The sequence below is a fragment of the Magnolia sinica genome, chromosome 2 (genome assembly GCF_029962835.1).
Source record: "Magnolia sinica isolate HGM2019 chromosome 2, MsV1, whole genome shotgun sequence".
Lineage (NCBI taxonomy): Eukaryota > Viridiplantae > Streptophyta > Magnoliopsida > Magnoliales > Magnoliaceae > Magnolia > Magnolia sinica.
This window is the reverse complement of record NC_080574.1, coordinates 29,167,765-29,191,693: the sequence shown is the minus strand read 5'-3', so window position 1 is coordinate 29,191,693 and position 23,929 is coordinate 29,167,765. Positions and strand designations below refer to the sequence as shown.

The 23,929-nt window shown below is 40.9% G+C and overlaps 2 protein-coding genes across 3 annotated transcripts in view; both read right to left on the bottom strand.

Annotated features, from left to right (window-relative positions):
• Window positions 1–366: 366 nt before the first annotated feature.
• LOC131224722 (pentatricopeptide repeat-containing protein At2g22410, mitochondrial-like) lies at window positions 367–2,337 on the bottom strand. The gene has a single exon (XM_058220040.1). The coding sequence runs from the start codon at window positions 2,335–2,337 to the stop codon at window positions 367–369; it is 1,971 nt and encodes a 656-aa protein (XP_058076023.1).
• A 4,557-nt stretch (window positions 2,338–6,894) lies between these two features.
• Window positions 6,895–23,929, bottom strand: part of LOC131236837 (dolichyl-diphosphooligosaccharide--protein glycosyltransferase subunit STT3B) — a 33,661-nt gene continuing 16,626 nt past the window's right edge. The window contains exons 2-7 of one of the 2 annotated variants that reach the window (XM_058234309.1): window positions 19,661–20,197; window positions 11,473–11,927; window positions 10,984–11,106; window positions 10,544–10,603; window positions 7,197–7,328; window positions 6,895–7,164 (exon numbers count right to left, since the gene is read on the bottom strand). In XM_058234309.1, coding sequence (XP_058090292.1) covers window positions 7,199–7,328; window positions 10,544–10,603; window positions 10,984–11,106; window positions 11,473–11,927; window positions 19,661–20,197 — 1,305 coding nt within the window. In that variant the 3' untranslated portion in view covers window positions 6,895–7,164; window positions 7,197–7,198. Of the gene's footprint in view, window positions 7,329–10,543; window positions 10,604–10,983; window positions 11,107–11,472; window positions 11,928–19,660; window positions 20,198–23,929 lie in introns of both variants that reach the window. The other variant, XM_058234308.1, reaches the window with a different exon arrangement.

Below are 23,929 nucleotides of genomic sequence, written 5' to 3'. Positions count from 1 at the left end.
GGCACCCAGGCTTGTCTACTCAGACTAAGAGATGGGTCCCACTACTGATGGGCCATAACCAGAAAATTGCACTAATCAAACAATGTAATCATCCAATCTTTGGCCAGCAAACAAACGGTTGAAGATACAGAGGAGCTATGTTCCACATTCAGCAGATTGGTCAACAAACAAACGGTTTTAGATACAGAGGAGCTATGTTCCACATTCAACAGATGAAAATATGTTGATTGGATGGTTAAGATCACTTGATCATTGCAATTTCTGGGCAAGGGCTCATCTCTAGTCTGGCTTATTGTGTAGAGTACCCTCCTCAAGTTCCATTCATAAAAACTGGTTTTGCAAGCAAATTGCAGCAAGGATTTCCTCTCATTTGCAGCACATTCTCTGGTTTCCTTTCTCAAAGATGGCCCAATCACAACCACCACCACCATGACAATGTCTGAATTCAATCCAGTCTGTCGAAAAATGTGATACCATCTGGAAGTGTAATGCACCCACTGTTGAGAAAATCTCTTCGATTTTAGAGTGCGAATAATCCTCAACAAGGAATTGATGAACCATCCCATCAACCTCAATCGAACTCCACCCGGGCCGATTCCCAATCCCAATCTCTTTCATCTTCTTCCTGATTTTCATAACTTCGGCCCACTTATCAGCCGCAGCATATATACTAGACAGCAGCACGTGAGCTCCGCCATGACCAGGATCCAGCTCAAGAATCCGTCTCGAGGCCAACTCACCAACCTCGACATTGCCATGGACCTTACAAGCATTCAATAGGCCCCCCCACATGGCCACATCAGGCTTTAGAGGACAAGATCTAATGAATTCATAGGCCTCATTGACAAGTCCAGCACGACCCATCAGATGGACCATGCACGAATAATGTTCAGTTCGAGGAGTAATCCCATAGACGGTTCTCATTCGATCAAAATACTCCTTCCCTTCCTGTAACCACCCGGCATGTGCACACCCAGACAAGATACCAACGAAGGTAATACCATCCGGTCTGATCCCATCTTTCACCATTTCAGATAAAATCTCAAGACAATCAGAAGTTTTTCCATGTATTGCAAGGCCAATTATCATTGCATTATAAGATGGCAGATTTTTCTTCTCAATCCCATCAAACAAAGCACGTGAAATCTCTACACACCCACATTTGGCATACATGTCCACAAGCGCGGTGCTTAGAACAATATCTGATCGGACCTTTCTTTCGTCCAAACAGACGTGAATTTTCCGACCCATTTCTAGAGCACCCAAATGGGCACAGGCTGCAATAACACCTGTGATGGCCGCATCATTGGGTGCTGCAGCTCTGGCCTGCATCTCGTCAAACACCATCAATGCTTTGTTGAAAGCATCATTCTGTACATACCCATTAAGCAATGCACTCCAAGAAACGTTGTTCTTCTCTGGCATCTGATCAAAGAGCCTCCTGGCAGCCTCCATATTGCCACATCTTGCATAACCAGACACCATAGAGTTCCAAGAAACCACATTTCTATCCACCATCTTATCAAACAATCTCTGTGCTTCATGGATGTTCCAACATTTAGCATACATATCAATAAGTGAATTAATCACGTAAGAGTTGTATTCGATGCCGATTTCATGCGCCAGATTTTCTAATCTACGACCCAAATTCAAATCGCCCAATTGAGAACACGCGTTGAAGATCGCAACAAACGTGACCTCATCAGGCCGCACATTCTCATCTCTCATCAGAAAGAAGAGGACTAAAGCTTCGCTCGCGCGGTTGCTCCGAACATAGCTGTTGATAAGAATAGTCCAAGAGATCAAATCTCTTTCGGGAATTTCATCGAATACGCCCCGCGCATAATCAACCGACCCACAAACAGAATAGTCACGAATCAAGGAATTTAATATGAAAATGTCCGAATGGAAGCCCAACTTGAAAACCTGACCGTGAATTCCCATCAAAACCCGTGAGCTTCCGGGATCAGCACAAGCTTTCAAAACAAAGAAAAGGGTAGCGCCATTCGGTCTGGCGCCACTCTTCAGCATCTTTTTGTAGAAATCAACGGCGCTGATTGAATTTTGCGCTTTGGAGTGGGCTCTAATGATGGTGTTCCACATGGATGTGTTTGGTGCTTCGATTTGATCGAAAACAAGATGAGCGTAATCGAGATTGGGCGGATTCGAGAGCAAACAGATTTCTAAGATCTTCATTGATGCTAGATTGTCTTCTGAGAGTCCTGTTCTGAATATCTGAGCATGGATTTGCTTGAGTTCTGCCATGTTTTTGCATGTTTCTAGCAAAGGAAGACAAGGGTTCTTGAGAATGAGCTTGCTGGCTATGGATTTGCTCATTTTCGCGCTCGAATTTGAAATGGTAACGTTTAAACGGAGAAGACAATGGTGATAGTTTACCACCATTAGTTGAGTTGTGGTGCCTCATCCAATCGACCGTACATGTGGCAGATATATGCCTCATCCAGACTGTCCGAGTTGTAGAACCCCTTGTGGATAGTGCATAATCCGTAAACCACACTGATTGAACAATCCTAACCGTCCAGTTGTTTGCTATTGAATGGAAGGTTAAAAATACACTTTATGAGCCCATATTCAGCAAAAGAATCAAACGGTGATGATTGTCTGTTAAGCGTGAATTTTGGTATATATTCTACTTCTGTCATTAACAGGGCCCACAATTTGGACGGCCTATGTTACGTTCATCTAGAGGCCACAACATAAAAAGTGGATGTAAGATGTCATCACCATCCTCTAACACCATATGTACGTATTAACGTCGAGGTATTTTCACCTCCAAGTGGAGAAATTACCACTGTATAATTTTCTCTTTGTAAAGTGGATAATTGTGGGCCAATGTAATATTTGTATGATATCTAACCCGTCCAATAGATTTAATTGCAATAACATTCAGAGGAATTATAGATTTGGTCGATCTAAACATAAGGTGGACCACATAAGAAGAAAAAAAAAAAGAAAAGAAAAAGAACAGTACTTGAAAACATCAATACTCATGCATAGCTCATATGGTACTTCCGTTAGCAAGATCAATGAGATTTTTGGTCCGGACAATTATCATGGTGGGTTGCATTACTTGCATATGTTGGACAGGTTGGATGTGATGCACAAACCCTATGGGCCTCAAAAGTTCCTAACTTTATTGCTTTTTTAGAAAATATTGTATCAGGGTGCTCAGGAAACTTACGCTAAAAGCCCAACCTTCATTTGGGGAATTCTTTGGTAAATTTAAAATTTTTGAGGAATTTTTTTTTTTCATAAAAATCCCTAATTATATATCATCAAATCTTTTCTAATGGCGACAAAAGGATTTCAATTGCGTGGATATGAAAAGTAGATTATTCTTTTAGAGGTTTTATTTACTTTTCAAGCTAATAAAAGAAAATGTTGCATTAAAGGTGTGTTTGGATGAGAGTAAATGATGGAAATGAAATGAAATGGGAGTAAACAGACGTGTAAATGAAATCCTCACAAGAAATACATAATAGGAGTGAAATAAACAAATGTATCACCATGGACGTGACAAGTTGATGATATTCCAAAACAATCTAATTATTGGCTACATGACTAAAATAATACAAATATATCTAAATTATTCAAAGATTAGTCATCTAAATGGACAATTAAAAACCATTAACAAGTTTGTTTGTAATCCTTACAATTGTAGCCCAATCTAGGGTTAAGATTTTCTCATTTTTGAAAAAAATATATATTTCAATAAGTTTATTAAAATCATTTAATTAAATATCACATGTGTACACTAATTTGAAATACCATATAAGTTATTGTGAACAATTTGAAAAAACTAACACTGAATGGATGATTGTTACAATTATTGTATAGATAAATTTAGAACATTAGAAAGAATATTCTCAATGACCAAGTGTAAACTCCACAAATAGACACTTATAATTGCCATTGAAGCATGATTAAAAGATAAATAGCTTGTTTATGATAGGCAAAAAGATTAACACTTCAAATTATTGGGCCATTACAGCATGTGAACCGCAATGGGCTATATATGTGTGTATGTGGGGGGGCGGGGGGGGGGGGCGGGAATGCAGTCGAACTCATGGGAACTTTCTATGAGGTCGAGCTGTGTGGGCCCTACCATGATACATGTCAAATGCCACCACTATGCATTTGATGGGTCCCCTTCAAATTATGGGATATCCCAAAAATCAGCCGTATGCCGAACTCAAGTGGGCCATACCATCAAAAATCACGTGAAGACATACCTAAAATATATATAATTACATAGTGGGGGCACACCTAAAATTTGGATGCATTTGAAACTTGGTCTGACCCCTCATCCGAGTGGGACACACATAATGGATGGGCTAGATTTGTGAACCACGCCTCAGTGGGCCCAACAAATGATTATGAATGTTTTAATGGGAGGGTAACCCCTCTCAACTTTTGTATGTGGTGTGGCCCACAAAAGTCATTGATTGACTTGATTTTTAAGACCAAGGTCCACTATGGAATGGTGCATTTGACTGATGGGTAAGATGTTCGACACGCTTCATGGTGGGGCCCACACAACTCGACATATATATATATATATGGAAATGGTTCTGTACGGTCGATCTCAATTCTCATGGGAACGGGAAATGGTTCTATACGGTCTATCTCATGGGAACTTCACATGAGGTCAAGCTGTGTGGGCCCCACCGTGAAGCGTGTCCAACATCAACACCATGCATTTGATGGGTCTCCTTTAAATTATGGGATATCTCAAAAATCAGCGGAATACGGAACTCAGGTGAGCCATACCATCTAAAATCATGTCGAGACATGCTTAAAACATATAAAAACACTTGGTGGTGCCCACCTGAAACTTGGATGCCTATGAAACTTGGTCTAACCCCTCATCCAGGTGGGACACGCATAATGGATGGGTTGGATTTATGAACCACATCTCGATGGGCCTAATAAATGATTATGAATGTTTTAATAGGAGGGTAACCTCTCTCAACATTTGTATGTGGTGTGGCCTACACAAGTCATGGATTGACTTGATTTTTTAAGCCCAAGGCCCACCATGGAATGGTGCATCTGACTGATGGGGTAGATGTTCGCTTCATGACGGGGCCCACACAGCGCCTGGGAAGTTCCCATGAGGCCTACGGCATAGAACCATTTCCACATATATATAGTCTCTGTCGCAACTCAGGATGGGATTTCGTTGGTTTATTGGGGCCCACATGCTGAGAGGGTCCAGTGATCGGAACCACACATTGTTTTGTATTCCATCCCGAGTGAATCGCAACAGAGGCAAGACGAGCTCCAAGATATTTACAGTTCAGGCAATTGGCGGTTTTGCGATGGCGTTAGAGAATGGGTATTTTGATAACAACTCTCTTTGCTGAAACGGAGCTATCATATATGAGTTTCGCAATTCACACGTCAGATCCTGCCCATCCAGCCAAATTTCTTTTTGCATAGTTGAAATAATGGCAATCAATAAATAAAAATAAAATCAGGCAGTATCACTCCAAAGGTAGGACACAATATACAAGTAGAATGCTGGTTAAAACAAACTTTTCCAGCCCATCTATTTGCCCCTGCTTTTAACTGTGAAATGGCCTAATTTTTAATGGTCCATTTGGTTGTACCAAATATCATGAAATTTCATGAACTCTGATGATATTTGACACAACCATATGCAGCCTTAGGTCAGATAATCTAAATTGTGTGGCCCACCTTACAAATTTGCCTGGCGGAAAAGTGTGGAATTAGAAAACCTCATGCGATAATACTTTGGCAGTCTGATGGTTCATATGGGCACAATCAGAACCGCACATGGTATACAAGTCACTCAAATCTAACCACCCACAGTGTGGGACCCGATTCAGATGGGCCGGAACAAAAACAAAATCAAATACTTAGAATCATCCCTACTCTAAGATGATGGACATTTGTTCATTAAATTCAAATTGTTCTCTAGTTACAACATCCGCTTGGAATGTAGGTTTACGGCCCATCTACATTGGGCCTGAAATGTGCATGCCATTATTAGACTATCAAAGCTCCCCAGGCAAAAGGCCAAATCAAAAGGTCGGCCAGAGCTGACAGTAGCATCTTTGCTAAGGACCTGTTTGGAAGCAGGAAACTGTTTTGTGGGAGAAAAAAAAAATTCCACAGAAAGTGGTGTCGAAAAGATTGTCCACGCTAGAATCGTCTGAAATTAGATCTCCAAAGGCAAACTAAAAAAGAAAAGCCTCTCTCTCTCTCTCAAAGTTGGCAATCAAGATTGTCCCCACATTATGGACGGTCCAAATAAGTGACTATCTCCATTATGATCAATATGGCTTCTTTATGCATAGAAATCGCATTCCCATGAGCTTTCCAACGTTTTCATTTCCTCCTTCCCAAACAGCATAAAAGGAGAACGAATGGTCTTGCAACCTTCTCACCACTGTTAGATGCGGTGGGGAGACGGTGAATTGGGACCACTGATCCAGTAGTCCCTATCATGGATGGAGAATCCTCAGCGGTGGCAGCTACCTGTAAGTAATTTTGCCCTGCGGAAACTCCGCTGGGTTCAGACCAGGCACTGCATTTATACCCAAAGCACATACACATTCCTTCCTGGCTATAGCATTTCACCATGAGCAGTGCCCAGCTAATGGCTCCATAAATGGAAAATAAGACCAAAGACAGTTCTAACAACTCCAGCCATCCGATTAATGGGCCTTTTCCAGTGGGAAATACACCCATTGGCCATGCTCCCTCTAACCATCCTTCATTTGCACAGGCAGGATTGTGCACCACCACCCTATCTAAACATAAGCAAAGACAGCCAGTTCACCATATCCAAAAATAACCCAAATGAATGCAAGCTATTAAGTCCATGGAGCCCCAAATCAAAAGATATCAACATGAAGGCTCTCATACTTTCTTCGGACATGGAATAAGAGAACATGTATACTAAAAGATATAGGGGGGAAGGTGATCATGTATAATCCGAAAAATCATCTATGAAACTAAGCAAAAGGGTTCTCTCAACAATGCATAGCCATCAGATATTGTGAGAACCCTATCTTTCTAAAATAAGCACAAATTATTTCAAAATCCACTAGCACTCTCAAAATTCATCCACTGTTCCTTTCCTGTCCCGCCAAACGTGAGAGAGAGAGAGAGAGAGAGAGAGAGAGAGAGAGAGAGAGAGAGAGAGATCTCACCATCTATTACTGGGCGGCTTTACTTTGTAGATGCGAACTATCCAGTTAGATGTTGTATATGCTTCTTCCAAGTGCTCAAGCTTCACATCCTTATTTCCAATTTCAACCCCCCTGGCACGATCATACCTGCCACCAACCATCAAGAAAATCAGTATGGAGCACCTATTAGTTTTGTTTTGGAGGCTTTTAACTATCAGAATTGCCAAAAGAATGCCTGCCAAAACCCGACCAACCATCAGTGATTCCATTCATACATATACACATTGGCATGTATGCAATAAAATAGAAATGTATTAGTTTTCTTTTTCTTTCGAAAGATGGTGATATTTGCATAGTTCACTGGGACCATCATTTAAGCCTTATCCCAAGTATACACAAATCCTATTCTGCCATTTCACTCTATCAAGGATCACATTCTCAGTTCAACCACAAGGGGCTGTTTGGATTTGAGCGAAGTTGTCTTCACCAGCAGTGTTGTCATGTGTGACCGCATATGCGCATATCCATATGCAGATCGCGTATGCAATCATGGCACATATGCAACCGCATACAGCATATGTGATCACATATTGGCCATGGCACATTAAATTTTTTATTTTTATTTTTTGCATTAAAAAATAATAATAAATAAATAAATTTTGCTCCAAACCTCTCTCTATCTCTCTCTCAAGATTCAAGCACTTTTAAGTTTCAAGGAAGATAGCTTGTTGATTTTGTTGTTACTTCTTACTTGTTAACTATATCGTTGATTGTTGATGACTTGGTGTCTAATTGATTTTATTTCTCTCAAATGTATTTTAAATATGTAAAATTAGTTATCCATTAACTTAGGAAAGTTTCCCTTAGTTTCTTTATATATATATATATATATATATATATATATATATATATTGAAAATTTCCCCTTTTTTTTATTTTCCTTAATTTTTCAAAACAAATTAAAAATTAAAAATGCGGTCACATATGTGATTGTGCGATCGCACATGATCACATATGTGATTTGACAAAACATTGTTCACCAGCAGTCATGGACAACCCTATGTGTCCATGGTTTGCTAACCTCCTTGTGCAGGGGAACCAATGCACATTTGAACAAGTAATCATGGACATGTGACCATTAGACCATGGATGGGGTGTCTCTAGTGGAGAGGTGGAACTACTTGTCAATGACACATTATAGTTTCAGTGCACATGGAGATCATATTTGTTTGTGCACAAGCATAACATGTATCAATGTACCATGTGCCCAACCATGAGAGTTTTAGCATCCTACATGTGCATGTGTGCCACAACCAATCTTCGAGCACTAAAAAATGTGGCACGTGCAAGTGTGCCACCAACCAAATTTTAATTCCCCCACGCGCCACAATATATCCTCTACATTTACAAGAAAATAAAAATAAAAATCTGTCCATGATCCAAGGTGTCTAACAAACAAGGGGCAGAACAACTACTCAGCAACATGTCCATGACCAACTAGTTTGACAGTTGTGCTAATCACGATACAACTTTTGTCCAAATCCAAATAGGCACGTAGGTCACTAACTCTTTTCTTACTACCTCAACCCATGTCTCTTTGGGCCTTCTTCTTGCTTTTTAGAGCCTTCAACTTGAACCAACTCACTCCTAACTTGAGTGGTTCCTCGTCTTCGTTGCACATGGCCAAACAATCGAAGTGTACTTTTCCTCATCTTATTACCTACTGGCAGTGTCTCAAACATTGGCAATATTATCAATAATCGTCCATATATCAGTATCGTGAGGTCAGTAACACGAAAACTACTAGAAGTATAAAAATTTCCAAATATAGTCGATATTTTCGATAATATCAGCAATACTTGGTAATCGATATCAGTGAAACTTTGAGAAGAATCCCTTATTAAAAAAGTTCCCTGGTATCAGCAATACCATCAATAATATCTCGACACCAGTGACAATATCTCTGATACCAGGGAAACATGTAAATAAGTGAAAAATGACACAGAGAAAGGAAAATTTTTCAAAAATCCAAAAAATCTCCATTTTTTGGTTTTTTTTTTTTTTTTTTTTTTGGGGTTCCTTTGGTGATTTCAATCACTCTTAGTCTTTAATGAATAAAAGTTTGGATTTGGAGAGAAATCATGACCATAAAAACAAAGCCGGCTGGGAACCCAAACGTGACAAAAAATCCATAAAAACTTTAATTTGTTTCTTCAAATGTCAGCATGAATTGCAATAAAAATTCATGTCTATGCATTATTCTCATAGATTGACATGAATTTGTGGTGAAAAAATTAACATTAAGTGAAAATGGGGGAAATTGGGAAAATCCTAATTTTTTCATTTTTTATATTGGAAAGTGTGTTCTTCGTTGTTAATTAATGGGGAAATTTCATATATTAACGTGTTGGCCAAATCTATTGATTAGCTACAAATTTTATGTATTTATTTTATACTGATTTTTTCGACGACACGTGATTAGGCCCCTGAAAATGGAAATCTATTATGTATAGTTGTTTTTTTTCAAAAATTTGATACCTACATATGTAAACATATGCCTTTTAACATCTCCTAAAGTTTCACCAAAAGAATTCCACAATTTTCCCAATGTTTCCCTCAAACAGCGATACTTTTCCAAAGATATCGATATATGTTTCGATATCCTCGGTCACCGATACATGTAACAATACCGATACTCAGAACACTGGCTATTGTTGCTACTCATTCCCTCAAATGCATTCATTTTTAATTCTATCCTTCCTTATCTTGCCAGCCATCCATCTCAATATCCTTTCATTTTGACTACACATCCTATGAACATGTAATTCATTGACTGCCCAACATTCTATCCCCTAGAGCATGGCTGGTCTTATAACTGTCCTATAAAATCTCCCCTTCAGTTTAATTGGTATGTGGTGATCACATAGAATTCCACAGGCACATTCCTTATCTTGCCAATCATCCATCTCAACATCCTTTCATTTCAGCTACATATCTTGCAAACACGTTCGCTGATCCCCTTCAGTTTAATCGCTATGTGGTGATCACATAGAATTCCATAGGCACATCTTCACTTCATACAACCAGTTCAAATTCTATGAGCCAAATCGTTCTCAACCTCTCCACTCTCATGAATGATCAACCCAAGATATTGAAAGTGATAATGACTTGAAAATACTTGAATATAGTATGATAACATGACTCTTTTGCTTGCTTACTGGCTAGCAACTACCGACTTACACACGGGCATTTGTGTTCATATCTATATACATCCACACACGTATATGTAATATGTTCCCTACAATGTGCATGTTTCCCAAAATTGTCTGTTCTACAACTGCATATGGGAAAAGAGTTACTTACCCGGGAGGTTTACCATACTCTGTGGTCAGCTCTCCAAATCGGTAGTAAGAAAGCTTGTACCTATTCACCATCAGACGTAGAATTCATTAAAGGAAGCAACCAGGTATTAAAGGGGGGGAAGGATGCATCAATATTAATAGGGTATTTTTGAAAAGAATGTCAATAGCAAATTACTGCGATTCATTTCAAAAGAATGCAATTAATATTAATAGTGTATTTATTGCGTTCCAATGTAAGCCTGTCAGCAGGAAGATGCTTTTACTACCAAGCATATAAGGGAAACAGGAAATGAAGAAAAAAACCAGCTGAAATTGTAGGAGTAACAAAGACTGCCATAGTAATCTTTTTAAATCAATGAACATAATCCCACTTTTGTTAAGATAGTGTCTTTCCATATAGTTAGGCTGATAAATTAAATTAGCCAGAGCTTAGAAACTCACATGAGACAGTTCAACATTTTCGGTGCTGCCCCTTTGTCAACACGATACTCGCCATTCACAAGGTAGTCAGGTTCCTTAATTACAGGAAAAACTCCACCTCCAATGCGGACCATCCACAAGAACCTAGCATAACATATCAATTTTCATCATAAAAAAGAGATAACACACATTCGGATTAAAATTTTCTAAGGCGAACCATCAAGCCAAATTCTATATCAGAGAAATTTTGTTTACAAGCTAAGGGTCAATTTGAGCAGACCTGAAAATGGTGTCCAACCTGTGCTTCAACCACTCAGAATGAGAATGTGATAATAGCAGGTCTCATGCAGGTGTGATTACATTCTCATTTTGCGGTGGGTGAGGGTTTTGCAAACAGTAAGTGCTTAAGACTTTTATGTCATTATGTTATCTATATGGGTACGTCCAAACTGGCTCAAAGAGTACATAGAGGATTTTGTATGTGGCAGTAGGTAAAGATAGTATGCTTACTTGTTAATGTCATCAGAAGAATAACCAGTAACACCTCCAAATACAACTAGCACATAATCCACATCCAGCGACTGCATTATCTCATATGCCTCATGTTCATAGGATGACATTGCGCGTCCAACAGTAGCAATGTGTGTATTGTTCCAAGTGTTATTATCTACAATCACAGTTCTGTTTCCCATGGCCGTGATCTGGTATCCATAGTCCCACCAGGACATCACCTTCGCATCTGGAGGAGTATTCTGACGAAGCCAATAATATGCTTCACGGTAGTCATCAAAGATCACCTTTCCACCATAAGCACCCCTTGCGGCCAAGACAATTGAGGGGGAAGAGTATGCCTCCGATGTGACCCAGGTGCAATGTGTAGCATATCTACTAAGCAAATAGAAAGCACCTAGAAGCAAAGCAATAGCACCGTTTCTTTGGAAAGGCAGAGATTGATCAAGTGAAGCCTGTCATTACGAATTTTAACCAAAGTTCATTAATAAAAACTCAAAGATTGTTATCCTCATATCAAAAATGTGGCAATGGCATCCGATTTGACCAATTCTAATGCATCTGATAGCTTATCAAGATGCTACAGAAGTAACTCTACATCCAAAAAGAGCTAAAACCAATAGGGTTGGTGCATGTCTTCCTTCATGTCAATGTCAGACGTGTCTGACACCGACATGTACTGCAACCACATTTCTGAACAGAGGAATTTTCAATAACATGGGACAAGAAAAGTTAACTTGGTAATCATGAAGTGAAGCTTGCTACTTTATAAAAAGTGCTCATTGCAGTGCTAAGAAATAATAACTTTGTGAATTTTTTTATTTTTTATTTTTTGAAAAGTCACATAATATATTAAAAAACGAAAGAGAGTACAAAAACAGTAGACTGCACCGCCGAGGGAGCTACACAGACTACTAAGAGCCTAGAAACAGCAAATTACAGTCCTTTAAATTTACTACGTTAACCACCCATTCAGCAACTAGAAATCTAGCTCTGGAAGAGACAAAATCTGCTGATTTGGAAATCCCAATAAAACACCTGCCATTTCTTTCTTCCCAAACAGCCCACCAGACAGCGAGAAGCGACATTCTCCAAAGGGATAACTTATTCTTCTCAAAAGAGATGCCATGCCAAGCCTTTAAAAAACTACCAGCTGAAGAAGGGGCTGCCCAATTCATTTCAAACCAAGAAAGGAAATCCTTCCAGATATGGCTAATGAAGGGGCAGTGAATAAATAAATGACTCACCGTTTCCTCATTAGACATACAGCAAAGGCAGACATTAGAGAGAATCGTCCCTCTTTTTCTTAAGTTATCAATCGTGAGGACTCTATTCTTGCCCACAAACCAAGTGAACCCAACTATCTTAGGAGGAGCTTTGTACTTCCAGATCTTGTTGGTGAAGGTCTCTTCTTCCTTATCCACTCCTTTATCGATGCACCCGTAAAACGATTTAACCAAGAACTTTCCTGATTCGTGTTTGTTCCAGATTAACTTATCTTTGCTTTCCGCATTTATCTTGACATGCTGAATACAGTTTAAAAGCACCACATACTCCTCAGCCTCATTGTCGCAGAGATTCCTTCTGCATTCCACATTCCAAACTACCACACCCCCAATGACAGAAAAACTATCAGCTACTGAAATGTCGAGATTGGCCACTATACAGAAAATGCACGGAAACTTTACTTTTAACACTCCGTCCCCTACCCATGAGTCTGACCAGAAGCTGATCCTGTCTCCTCTCCCTATTGTGAAGCCGATTTGATTGAAAACTTCCTCCTTAGTTGATAGGACCCCTTTCCACACTGCTGAAGTTCTAAAAACGAATGAAGATTTAGTCCACCAGCCCCCTATCGAACACCCATACTTACTCTTCATTAAAGAGTTCCACAAATAACCATCCTCGGATCCCAATCTCCAAATCCACTTTCCTAGGAGAGCCCTATTCATTGTTTTAAGATCTTTTATTCCCACCACTCCATCTTCGATATGCTTACACACCTCTTTCCAATTCAAGAGATGAAACTTCTTTTCTTCCTTTCCATGCCATAAGAAATTTCTCCTAAGCTTCTCCAATTTTTGTAAAATCACACCCGGCCACAAAAACAAAGACATAAAGTACAGGGGGAGGTTCGAGAGGGCTGCCTTTATAAGAGTGATTCTTCCGCCTAGGGAGAGGTATCTGCATTTCCATCTAGCAAGGTAAGTGTCGAATCTGGAGATTACCTTTTCCCACATGTGTAACGGAGGTTTTCCATAACAGAGTGGAAGGCCCACGAATGTAGTCGAGAGGGAGCCCACTGCACAATCAAATGATTCTGCAAATTTCAGTAACTCTTCTTCCTCCATGTTTATACCAAACATCTTTGATTTAGCCATATTTACTTTGAGACCCAAAACCACCTCAAAACAACGGATAATCGTATGGAGGTTGAAGACTTTTTCTTCCTCTGCTTTGCTAATTAGGAGAATATCGTCGGCAAACTGCACGTGCAAAATGGGCTTGATCATGCCTTCAATATTCATGCCGCCAATAATGCCTTGTTCTTGACCATTCTCCAGCATTTTTGAGAGGCTTCCACCACTATCAAGAACAGGAAAGGGGACAACGGGTCCCCCTGGCTTAGACCCCTTGTGCTTTTAAAGAAACCTTTAGGGGAGCCATTTATGAGAATCGAGAAGAAAGCAAAACCCACACATTCCCCCATCCATTTCCTCCACCTATCACTAAAACACATCCGCTGAAGCATGTACTGTAGGAAACCCCAATCAACATGGTCGTAAGCCTTTTCGATATCCACTTTGCATAGGATACTCTTACGCTTGGACCTATGACTGGAGTCCACACGCTCTAAAGCAATTAGAGCGCTATTAATAATCTACCTTCCCAGGATAAATGCACTCTGATTATCTGAAATAATCTTCCCTAGCACCCCTTTCAACCTCGAAGCTAGAACTTTTGCCAGAATTTTATATGGGCTGCCAATTAGACTAATAGGTCTAGAGTCTCTTAACAATTCTGCTCCTCAAGACTTTGGAATAACAGTAATAAAGGAAGCGCCTAACTCTTTCGATATCTGACTTCTAGCCGAAAATTCTAGCATAAAGTCCATAATGTCTCCCTTTAGGATTTCCCAAAAAGATTGGAAAAACGCTATCGGAAAACCGTCTGGGCCAGGAGGCTTATCACCTCCGAGATCATCAATAGCCCCTTTCACTTCTTCTATTAAAATTGGAGATTCCAGACCTCTTGCATCTTCCTCAGAAATTCTGCCAGACTGTAAAAAATCTAGGCGCGGTCTGTTCCAGTTTTCACCCCTAAGGAGGTCACTGAAATGACAGATTGGTTCTTCGGATATGAGTTGTTGATCGTCAGTTCGCTGCCCATTCACCATCAGACTGCTGATTCATTCCTTCTAGCCCTTGCACTTGCTATAGAGTGAAAGAAATGAGTATTTTTGTCTCCTTCTTTGATCCACTTAACTCTTGATTTCTGTCTCCAAGATATTTCATTCTCCAAAACTCTTGTTGAATACTTTTGAATAAGCAGCATTTTTTTATTGGACATCTCGACTGTCATTTGGCCTTTTCCCCCTTCCTTATCCAAGGCAAGAATGTCAGATAATATCTCCTCTGTCTCTATTTCCCTTTTTCGAAGCACAGCATTCTACCAATCTTTGATCTTACACTTTAGCAATTTCAACTTTCGACAAAGTCCATCACCCGCGAAGCCTTCCCCTTTAAGATCTCTCCACCACTCTGATATAAGCTGCTGGAAACCCTCTATTTTTAACCAAGCCATGTCAAATCTAAAGGGCTATGGACCCCAATTCATATCGTCAACAGAGAGGATGATCGGGCTATGATCTGAGGTGGGCCTAGGTAGAACCGTCTGCGCTACCTAAGGGAACACATCAATCCATTCATTGGAAACGAGGAAACAATCAAGTCTGGACATGGTTGAGATCGCTCTCTCATTTGTCCATGTGAACTTGGCACCAAGCAGGGGCAAATCTACCAATTCCTGATCTTCAATCCAGCTGGAAAAAGCTGACATGCCTGAGGTGTTTTTTCTGCCATTGGATTTCTCATATGCGTAACAAACTATGTTAAAGTCTCCCCCTATGCACCAAGGACCTGTAAAATTTTTCCTACTTTCTGACAGTTCCTCCCAGAAATCTGATCTCTTGCCTTCTTCATTAGAGCCGTAGACCAACGAGATTAAACACGAGAAATCAGAAGAAGGATCCTTCAAAATAACCGATATTGAATAAACTCCTTTCCAGGAATCCAAAAGAGTCCATTCAGAAGACTTCCAGGCGACCAAAATTCCTCCCGCACTTCCAACAGCATCCAACTTCTCACATTTAACATTTGATGCTTTCCATAAAGACCCTATCAGTTTGTCACTGATCTCATGCACCTTTGTTTCCTGGAGAAAGATGATGTCCGCTTTACTTCTACTGCAAACATCCTTTATAATTCGTCTCTTTTTCTTGGACCCCACACCTCTCACATGCCAAGACAAGATCTTCATATGGAAACCACATTGCCCCGATCTCCCTTTAGCCCAATCATCACAGAGGTCCTTCCTGACCTTTCAATGTGAGACCTGTATTTATGCAGTTTCTTCCTCCTGTAATCTTTACTGTTCTTTGATGAGGGAGAAGAATTTGACATAATAGGTCTACCCCGGCTCTCAACACAATGGGATAGAGCGATAAAATCTTCAAGATGATCTCCGAATGACAGCCCAATCGATCTTCCCACATGTCCCATGGCATCTTTGATCCATTTCTTCTTCTGGATAACTCCTATAATTTTTGCTCTCCGTTCCTCGGCTGCTACATTCTCCCCCTGTTGATTTCCCATCCTAACCTGAAGAGGTTGTATTGTGACAATCGTATTGCCCATGTCTTCTCTGAACAAGCCTGATAAGTCTTTGACCAAGTCTGAGTCCCGGCAAAAGGATGACTGAGAAGACAGACTATCTGGAGAATCTGCATAATATGAATACCAAGGAGATCTATGTCTGGCGCGAAGAACGCTTCTTCATCTTCTACAGTGACTGAGGCCTCGAAATGCGTTTTTGCGCAGACCACAACCATCGGACTTTGGAAATTTTCTGCACACACGAGCGGGCTGCTCTTTTCTACATGAGTGAAGAGGGTAGACGTTGTCATGCGTGATAGTATATTATTTCCTTTGATCATCTACTGCCTGTATAGGATCGAATTCAAATCAGGAGTGATCGGGTTTGAACTCTTACCAGGTCTAGATCGTGTGTCGGGTCTGAAGCTCACTCCAGGTCAAAGGCGATCATCGGGTTTGAAAATCGCATCAGGTCTGCAAGTGCTAACTCATCTGGGTCTGGTGTGTGATCCGGAAGCCTCGTCAGTTCTGGAGGAGTCGTCGGGTCTGACTGGATCATCGGAATCGGGTCAGTATAAGTGACTCGATACATGTTGCTATCACCATCCGTGTGGCCACGTGTCTATAGAAGTTGCGTATGGAATACATGATTTGCAATTTGATTTCGAGATCTCTCCCTTCCTCGACGTGGACGACGTGGAAACAACTTGCCGGGCTCGAGAGAGAGAAGTGAGATTTCGTTGAGGGATCTCGTGCCATGTGTCGCTCGACTATTGCGGTAGCGTGCTGCATCGTTATGAGAAGACTCTTTTTCCTGACAAACATCTCTATCTGCATATGGTGCTCCTGCGCCATATGGAGATGGAACTCCTTCCCTCCCTGTTACAGTTGCAACAACAACTTCAAAAACTCCAATTTCTCTAATTCTCCACAGATCTCCCCATCGGGGAGTGATAGAGTCCGTGCTCTCCTTTTGCACGGGCGGATATAGTATTCAATCCTCTACGAGGACCTAAATATGGGCTGGTATCTCATCTCCTTTTGCACGGGCGGATATAGTATTCTATCCTCTACGAGGACCTAAATATGGGCTGGTATCTCCTCCTTTCCTTCTCACTCTCACCGTGATCACCCCCATTTCGTCACCAAGCTTTGTTTTGGGGTCCAGTTCTACCAACCTCCCTACACGTGAGGCAACCGATAGGAAGAACTCTTCGTACCAGAGCTCCAGGGGGATTGACCATATAAGCATCCAGGATTCTTCCATACCGAACATCGAGAACTCGGTCCAGCTGATTATTCTCTTGATCGGGCCTTCTCTGTGTAACGTTCCCGCCATGATCAGCATATCAAGATTGATCTTTGGGCTGGTTTTGATCCAAAGCTCGTTATAGCCAATTGGCTTAATTGTATATTGATACCTCGTTATCCTGCAGCAGTCATCTATCCATTCCTTCACTTGGTTAATCAAAACTCCTTTTGTAATCACTACCACCGATCCCTACAGTTCCCGTGCTTGCTTGTCGAAGGATTCCCTTTTTTATGTGCACCAAAACTTCTTTCCCTTCCTTTACCTCTTCTCCTCCTTTCTTTAAATCTTCCTTGATTCCAATCCGGACTAGAGGTTGTGGAAGTTTATCTCCTTTTTTCAGAAGGAGCGCTTCCTTATAGGAGTGAGCATCGCTAGTTCAAGATCGAGATATGTTGTCCTGATAGACTGCCTCTCTTGGAATGGAGCTTTTACTTTTGGAATATACTCCCCTGGTATTAAGCATTGAATCTGGACCGAATCTAGCCCTCCGCACAAGAAGCTTTACTCCACCAAAGCTTTCCCCGTGTAGCATATGAACCGCTCTAGATAGTTCCTCTTCAGAACTCATTCTAACGAGGGCAAATCCCCTATGCTTTCCGGTAGTCTTCTCTTTTGGAATCACGACATCCATTACCGCCCCAGCTCTACCAAACACCCTTGAAAAAATTAACCGATGCCCATCCTTCTGGGAAACCCTTAACGAACAGGGTTGGGAACAGAGATCTATTTCGAGTGTTGCTATCATATTTTTTTGACACCTTCTTCCGAGTTTTAATTTGTTGCCATCCAGCTTCTTGATCTTGCTATTCTTTCATCGTGCCATCCATCTTCAATAGCTCGTCATGCCAACCCCAAATCTTTACAAAAAACCAGCAGAATCTGGGAAGTTTCTCCCAAAGCATGTGATGAGTACGTCACTTGGTAATTTTTAGCAAACTGCTATAATTATAGCAGCTGTCACATATTCATGTTTAGTACTAAGTAAACCTGCAGAACATTCCTCTCCTAGCTTTTAGGAGTTCTTTTTATGCCACTCTCATGAACTGTTAATGCTAATTACAGGCATTTTTTTTTTCTAATTAAGCATGTCTGCATATGAGTAGGAGCTATAAATTGTAGACAACATGTGCTTGATACTTGATCTACTCAAATCACGGGCTAATGTACTAAATGAGTTAACTGAAGACCTTTCAAGTTAACCAAATGGTATCTTTCTCAATAACATAGATCAAGAAATCCATCTATCTTCCAGAAAAGAGCAGAATGTAACAAAAGTTCTTCAGAACTAGAGATGGGGAACAGGTGGTCATGTTCAATATGATTGGTCGAAGACTAAACGTCAGGATAAAAGGCAAGACAAGAAATTTAGAGACGGGAGCTGCAAAAATGTATGAGAAATAAGAAGCAAACATTATTATGAATGGTGGTAGAGATTCCAAAAAAGAAAAAAGAACCTCAGATAGCCTTTTTAAGTGAAAATGATAAAAATAAATTTCTGAAATTGAACCATCTTCATTCTTTAGGGCTGCAACTTGGGACTCTGGCCAACCCGGACACGAATTCAGGTCAGGTTGGGTCAGGGTGTCCACATCCTCATTTCAGTTTCGAGTTGGAAATTTGAAATCGGGTTGGGTTCTGATTGAGCAAATTCAGGTCAGGGTTGGGAATGATCACATGTATTTGGGTCACTTGGGTTGGATCGAGTATGAAGGAATTCCAGTTGGGCACCTCAGGTTTGCTAGTTGGGTTTGGGTTAACCCTCAACCTGACTGAGCTGAACCCCTTTTCCCAATGATCCAGCACAAGAAAATTTGAATTGAAAAAACAAATGTCAAACATTACCCACATTTTGTAAGGTTCTTAATAGGAAAAGTTCCAGAAAGACAAATTATAACTGAACAATTTTTCTATTTTTTTTTATAATATTTAAACAGACAGATAGTGCAAACACAAACACCCACATACAGAAAATTAACTGCAAGGACAAACATGAACCCCTCACCTTAGCAGAAGTCTTTAGGCTAGTTGTTCCCTTGCCAGAACTGGCATGACTAGCCTTGCTCTTTGAGCGTATCAATGATGTTAAATTTTTTACAGTAGCAGATACTGCAATAGCACTGATAAGGCACACGGCAGGTGTCGCGACAAGAATCAATCGAACCATCACACCAGCAAAATACAAGCTCGTGAGGCCATACATAACAATGAAAATTGTGGCATCAGACAACCGCTTAAAGCAGAAGTACAGGCCTGCTGGGAAAAGAAAAAGCAGGATGTGGTAGTCAAACATGAAAGATGACCATGCTGTAGGTTGATGCTCAGAGACAGAAGCAATGATGGGAATATGATCCTTTGCATATGTTGGATCAAGCAAGGAGTAAAAACGGCCTGTCCATGGAGAGATGTAGCCAGATGCCATGCCAACTCCTAGTGCAAGAGCGCCCACGCTTACTGCACAGGTCACAGTAATTCTCAAGAAGGCTTCAAATAGTTTTGGGTCGTTTAGCGAGTGCTTAACCCAATCTAAAAAGTAAAACACCTGCAAAGAGAATCACATGGTAGACAGGAAATTATCTCTTTATGCAACTCTCAAATGTGGAAAATCATCTTGCGTCCAGAAAAGCTCCAGGGTACAAGAAAGGAAACTGCATACAGAAGCATACACTAGACTTGCATGGAGAAAACATTTGCCATCCACACAGGAAGCATAAATTTCAAAAGCTAGAGCTCAATAAAGATAACGTTTCCATGTTAGTTGATTCGGCAATTCCCAAACATATAGATATAATGGTATCACCGGAAACATTGTGGTACTATGAATGAAGATACTCTCAATCACAATAGAACTGAAGCTGGATACACACATGCACAAGAGTGTGTGTGTGTGTGTACCCTTAATAGAAAGAAAACCATTATATGGATGGTATTTACAAGGTAAAATAACTGTAAATTTTGTTCTCAGAATTTAAAACGATGGAGAAAAACAACCACATCTTTTTACCACAAGTTTTTTTCATACAAAGTTTAGGGCAAGTGTATGGTGACTTTGATCAAAGTATGAGTGACATGACTTCACTCTTCAGGACAAGAAACATTATCGAATTGCCAGATTGGGAATCAAATGCCATTGTTCCATTTTGTTGCTTCAATGTTCGCTGCAGCTATTAAATTGTATTCTCTCTTCCACTAGCACCCACATTTGATTGAGCTTATTTATTCTAATGTTGGGAACACATTTTTTAAAAGTAGGAACATAATGCTTCCGCCCTTCTAGACATGCAGTGTATAATTGTTGCTGATGCTCAGCATTGATATGGATATATTTTCCTTAATTCAACTACCTGCCTTATGTTTTACTAATTTTGGCTATCCAACAAAAAATGAAGTGAGGAGGAATTATAGTGTCCTCGTTCATTAAAATGTGCATAGTGTGGCGACACACCATTTTATACAAACAGGGCCTATGGTTCTTTGATCCAAACCATTGATGTACCCTGATGGATGAGGGATTCCATAAATGTCCCCAGATTACAGCTTCCTGACTTTTGATTAGTAGCCTACAATAGATATTTAAGAAAAAAATATAGCAATTGAGGCAAGCATGTGCACACCTGGTGGAAGCAGGTGACAAGTGTGTGTGAATATCCTTGACAGGGATAGCCCTTGCTGCAAAAGGAGCATGCAAAAACATCTTGAAAGTGTTTACACACTCTGTCGCCTATGCCCGATAGCCTCTGACAGAGCCTAAGCTTTGCTACTTGCAGAACCACGATCCTTTCCATGCCGCAGCAGCATGTAAGCATGAATGAAGCCCACTTCTTTGAAGTTCCCAAAAGCCGCACCTTACTGCAGCACTCTGAGGTGCCGTGTTGTGGGTGCCACATCAGCAGAAACCCCAGTTGTAGTCAGAGTCAAACAACCTCCTTGGTGCTGACTAGCACTATGATGCCCTGCTGCAGGGTGGTAGGAGACTTCCTTCTGCAGCCACATGGTCAATGCCCTTTGCTTCAGTGGTCTTCCATCTGGTAGCTGCCCACAGCAGCTAGTACATCAGCAGAGGCGTCAGCCCATTGCCATTTAAAAGGACTTCAACCCTTTTACTGCCAAGAGGACTGCCACGTGGCCTTGACAGAATGACTGCTGCTTTCAGAGCCTCAACCCCACTTTCCTACTGCCATAAGACAATGGCAAAAGGACCGATTCTATAGCCTTGGTCCAGCTAGGACCAATAGGAGAATGCCATGTGAACAGGCTTTCCATGGAAGCAGGGATTTGAAATCCCCCACCTTGGTCCATTCCTTTACAAGGGAAACCACTTGCAGTCCCAATTAGGAGTTAACATATCAGATAACCATTAGTCATATAGGTTGGGCGCACTCTTTTGAAGGGTTTAATTCCAAAAGCCATGGTAGAAGCGCTCTAACCATTAAGAAAAGTCCTGTGGCACAAGGACGGTTGCTATAAGTGAACAAAGGGAAGTTGCAACTTCAGCATGTTGGCTCTGGCTCCATGATCAAATCCAACAGGACCCTGCCAGCCAGAGCCACCAAGAGTTTGCCATGTGCACACTACTGTTTTCAGGACTCTGACATCAGGGCTCCACTGCCAAAGATCTATATGCATGGACCTGTTCTCTTCTCTGTCACTCACAGAGAGCTGCGGAACAATTTTATCTCCTTTCCACTCCTTGGAGTCCTCCAATGGGTTAGACCCCTTCCCATTTCTTGTGCTTTGCTACACATAGAGCCTATCTTTGACATGACCCTCATCCTCTCTTTTATCTTTCTCCTCCAAAAGATCAAGAAGAAGAGCCACAGTGGGATGCTTTATTACCATTTTATTACCACTGTGTCATCTGCACCTCTGCAACTGCCTCATCTACTACATGGGATAAAGGTGATCCCTTTGGACATCCCCCTTGGACCCAAGGTATTCATCATCCAGTCAAGGAATGACGGGAGATTCACAATCAAGAGTGTAAGGAAATGCCCATCCATTCCACGCTAAGGAGTTCTTTGCCTGACTCAAAGAAAAATTCAAGGTTCCCCTTTACTCCATGCACTGAGAATGTACGGGTTTCAGGGTATCTGGACTTGGACGGGAGCATCACTGCACCCATCATGGCAGGATATCCTGAACAGGGATGATCCTGCACACCACCTTGATGTCCTCACGGAGTGCCACCATGCACCCAAGTATAACAGGAAACCCATCTTTCAGTTCTTGCTTCTTTTGATTGTCAGGAAAAGGCTCTTTCTCCACCGCACCCAAACACCCCATCAGATGTCAACTATGACACTCAATATGACCTGGGTTTCGAACTTGGACTCATGCTCCTCTGACAGAAGTGTAACCCTTGGCATTCTCTCTTAATGGCCTAAACCCAGATCATCAAGGGACTAACTTTGGCATCCCTTGATGAGAACATGAAGAAAGGAGAGCTTCTTTCCTCTCTTCCTTCAACTCTCCCCAACAGAGAGCTCTGTGCCAGAATGCCAGACCTGACGTTCTCTTCTGAGCAGGGATCCTCTTGACAAGTCTCAGTGGCTGTCGACCTGAGTGTTAGTGCTGAAACTACTTGGGCTTGACCCAGGTCCATAGTCGCCGTTTGGCACAATGGAAACGGTGGTAATAGGTGGTAAGGGCAAAAGGTAAGTGGTCGTTTGGTAGCATGGAATCCATGTGAATTGGAATTCAAATCATAATTACCATGGAATCCATGTGAATTGGAATTCAAATTATAATTACCAAGGAATCCATTTGAATTGGAATCCTTGGTTGTGTTTGGCACTACGCATATGGATTCCACGTGAATCCAAAATTTATCTTTGGCACCTTTTTGCATGCATGATATATATTTTACAAAATTCTCACTAGCAGCCCACTGTAAGGTTTATGTGAAATCCACCCCAATCACAAGGTGTGTTGCTCCATTTTAGCCGTAGGGCACAAAAGTTAGCCCAATTCGTGATTCAAGTGGACCATACAATTGGAAATAATAAATAGGGCATCCCTCTCCCAATTGTTTCCTTTCATATGACCCACCTGAATCACGAACCAAGCTGATTTTTGGGCTTTGCGGTTAAATTGAGGTGACAAGGGCATGTTTGGTTTTTCAATTTCCTATGTAATGCAAAGTAAATGAGCCATCATTATCATTTCAAGGTTTAAACAAGAATTACAACTCATAAATCAGAAATCAAAATACACTTGTAAAGGAAACAGGTAAAGGAAATTGTAATTATTACATTTTACATTATAAAACTACCAT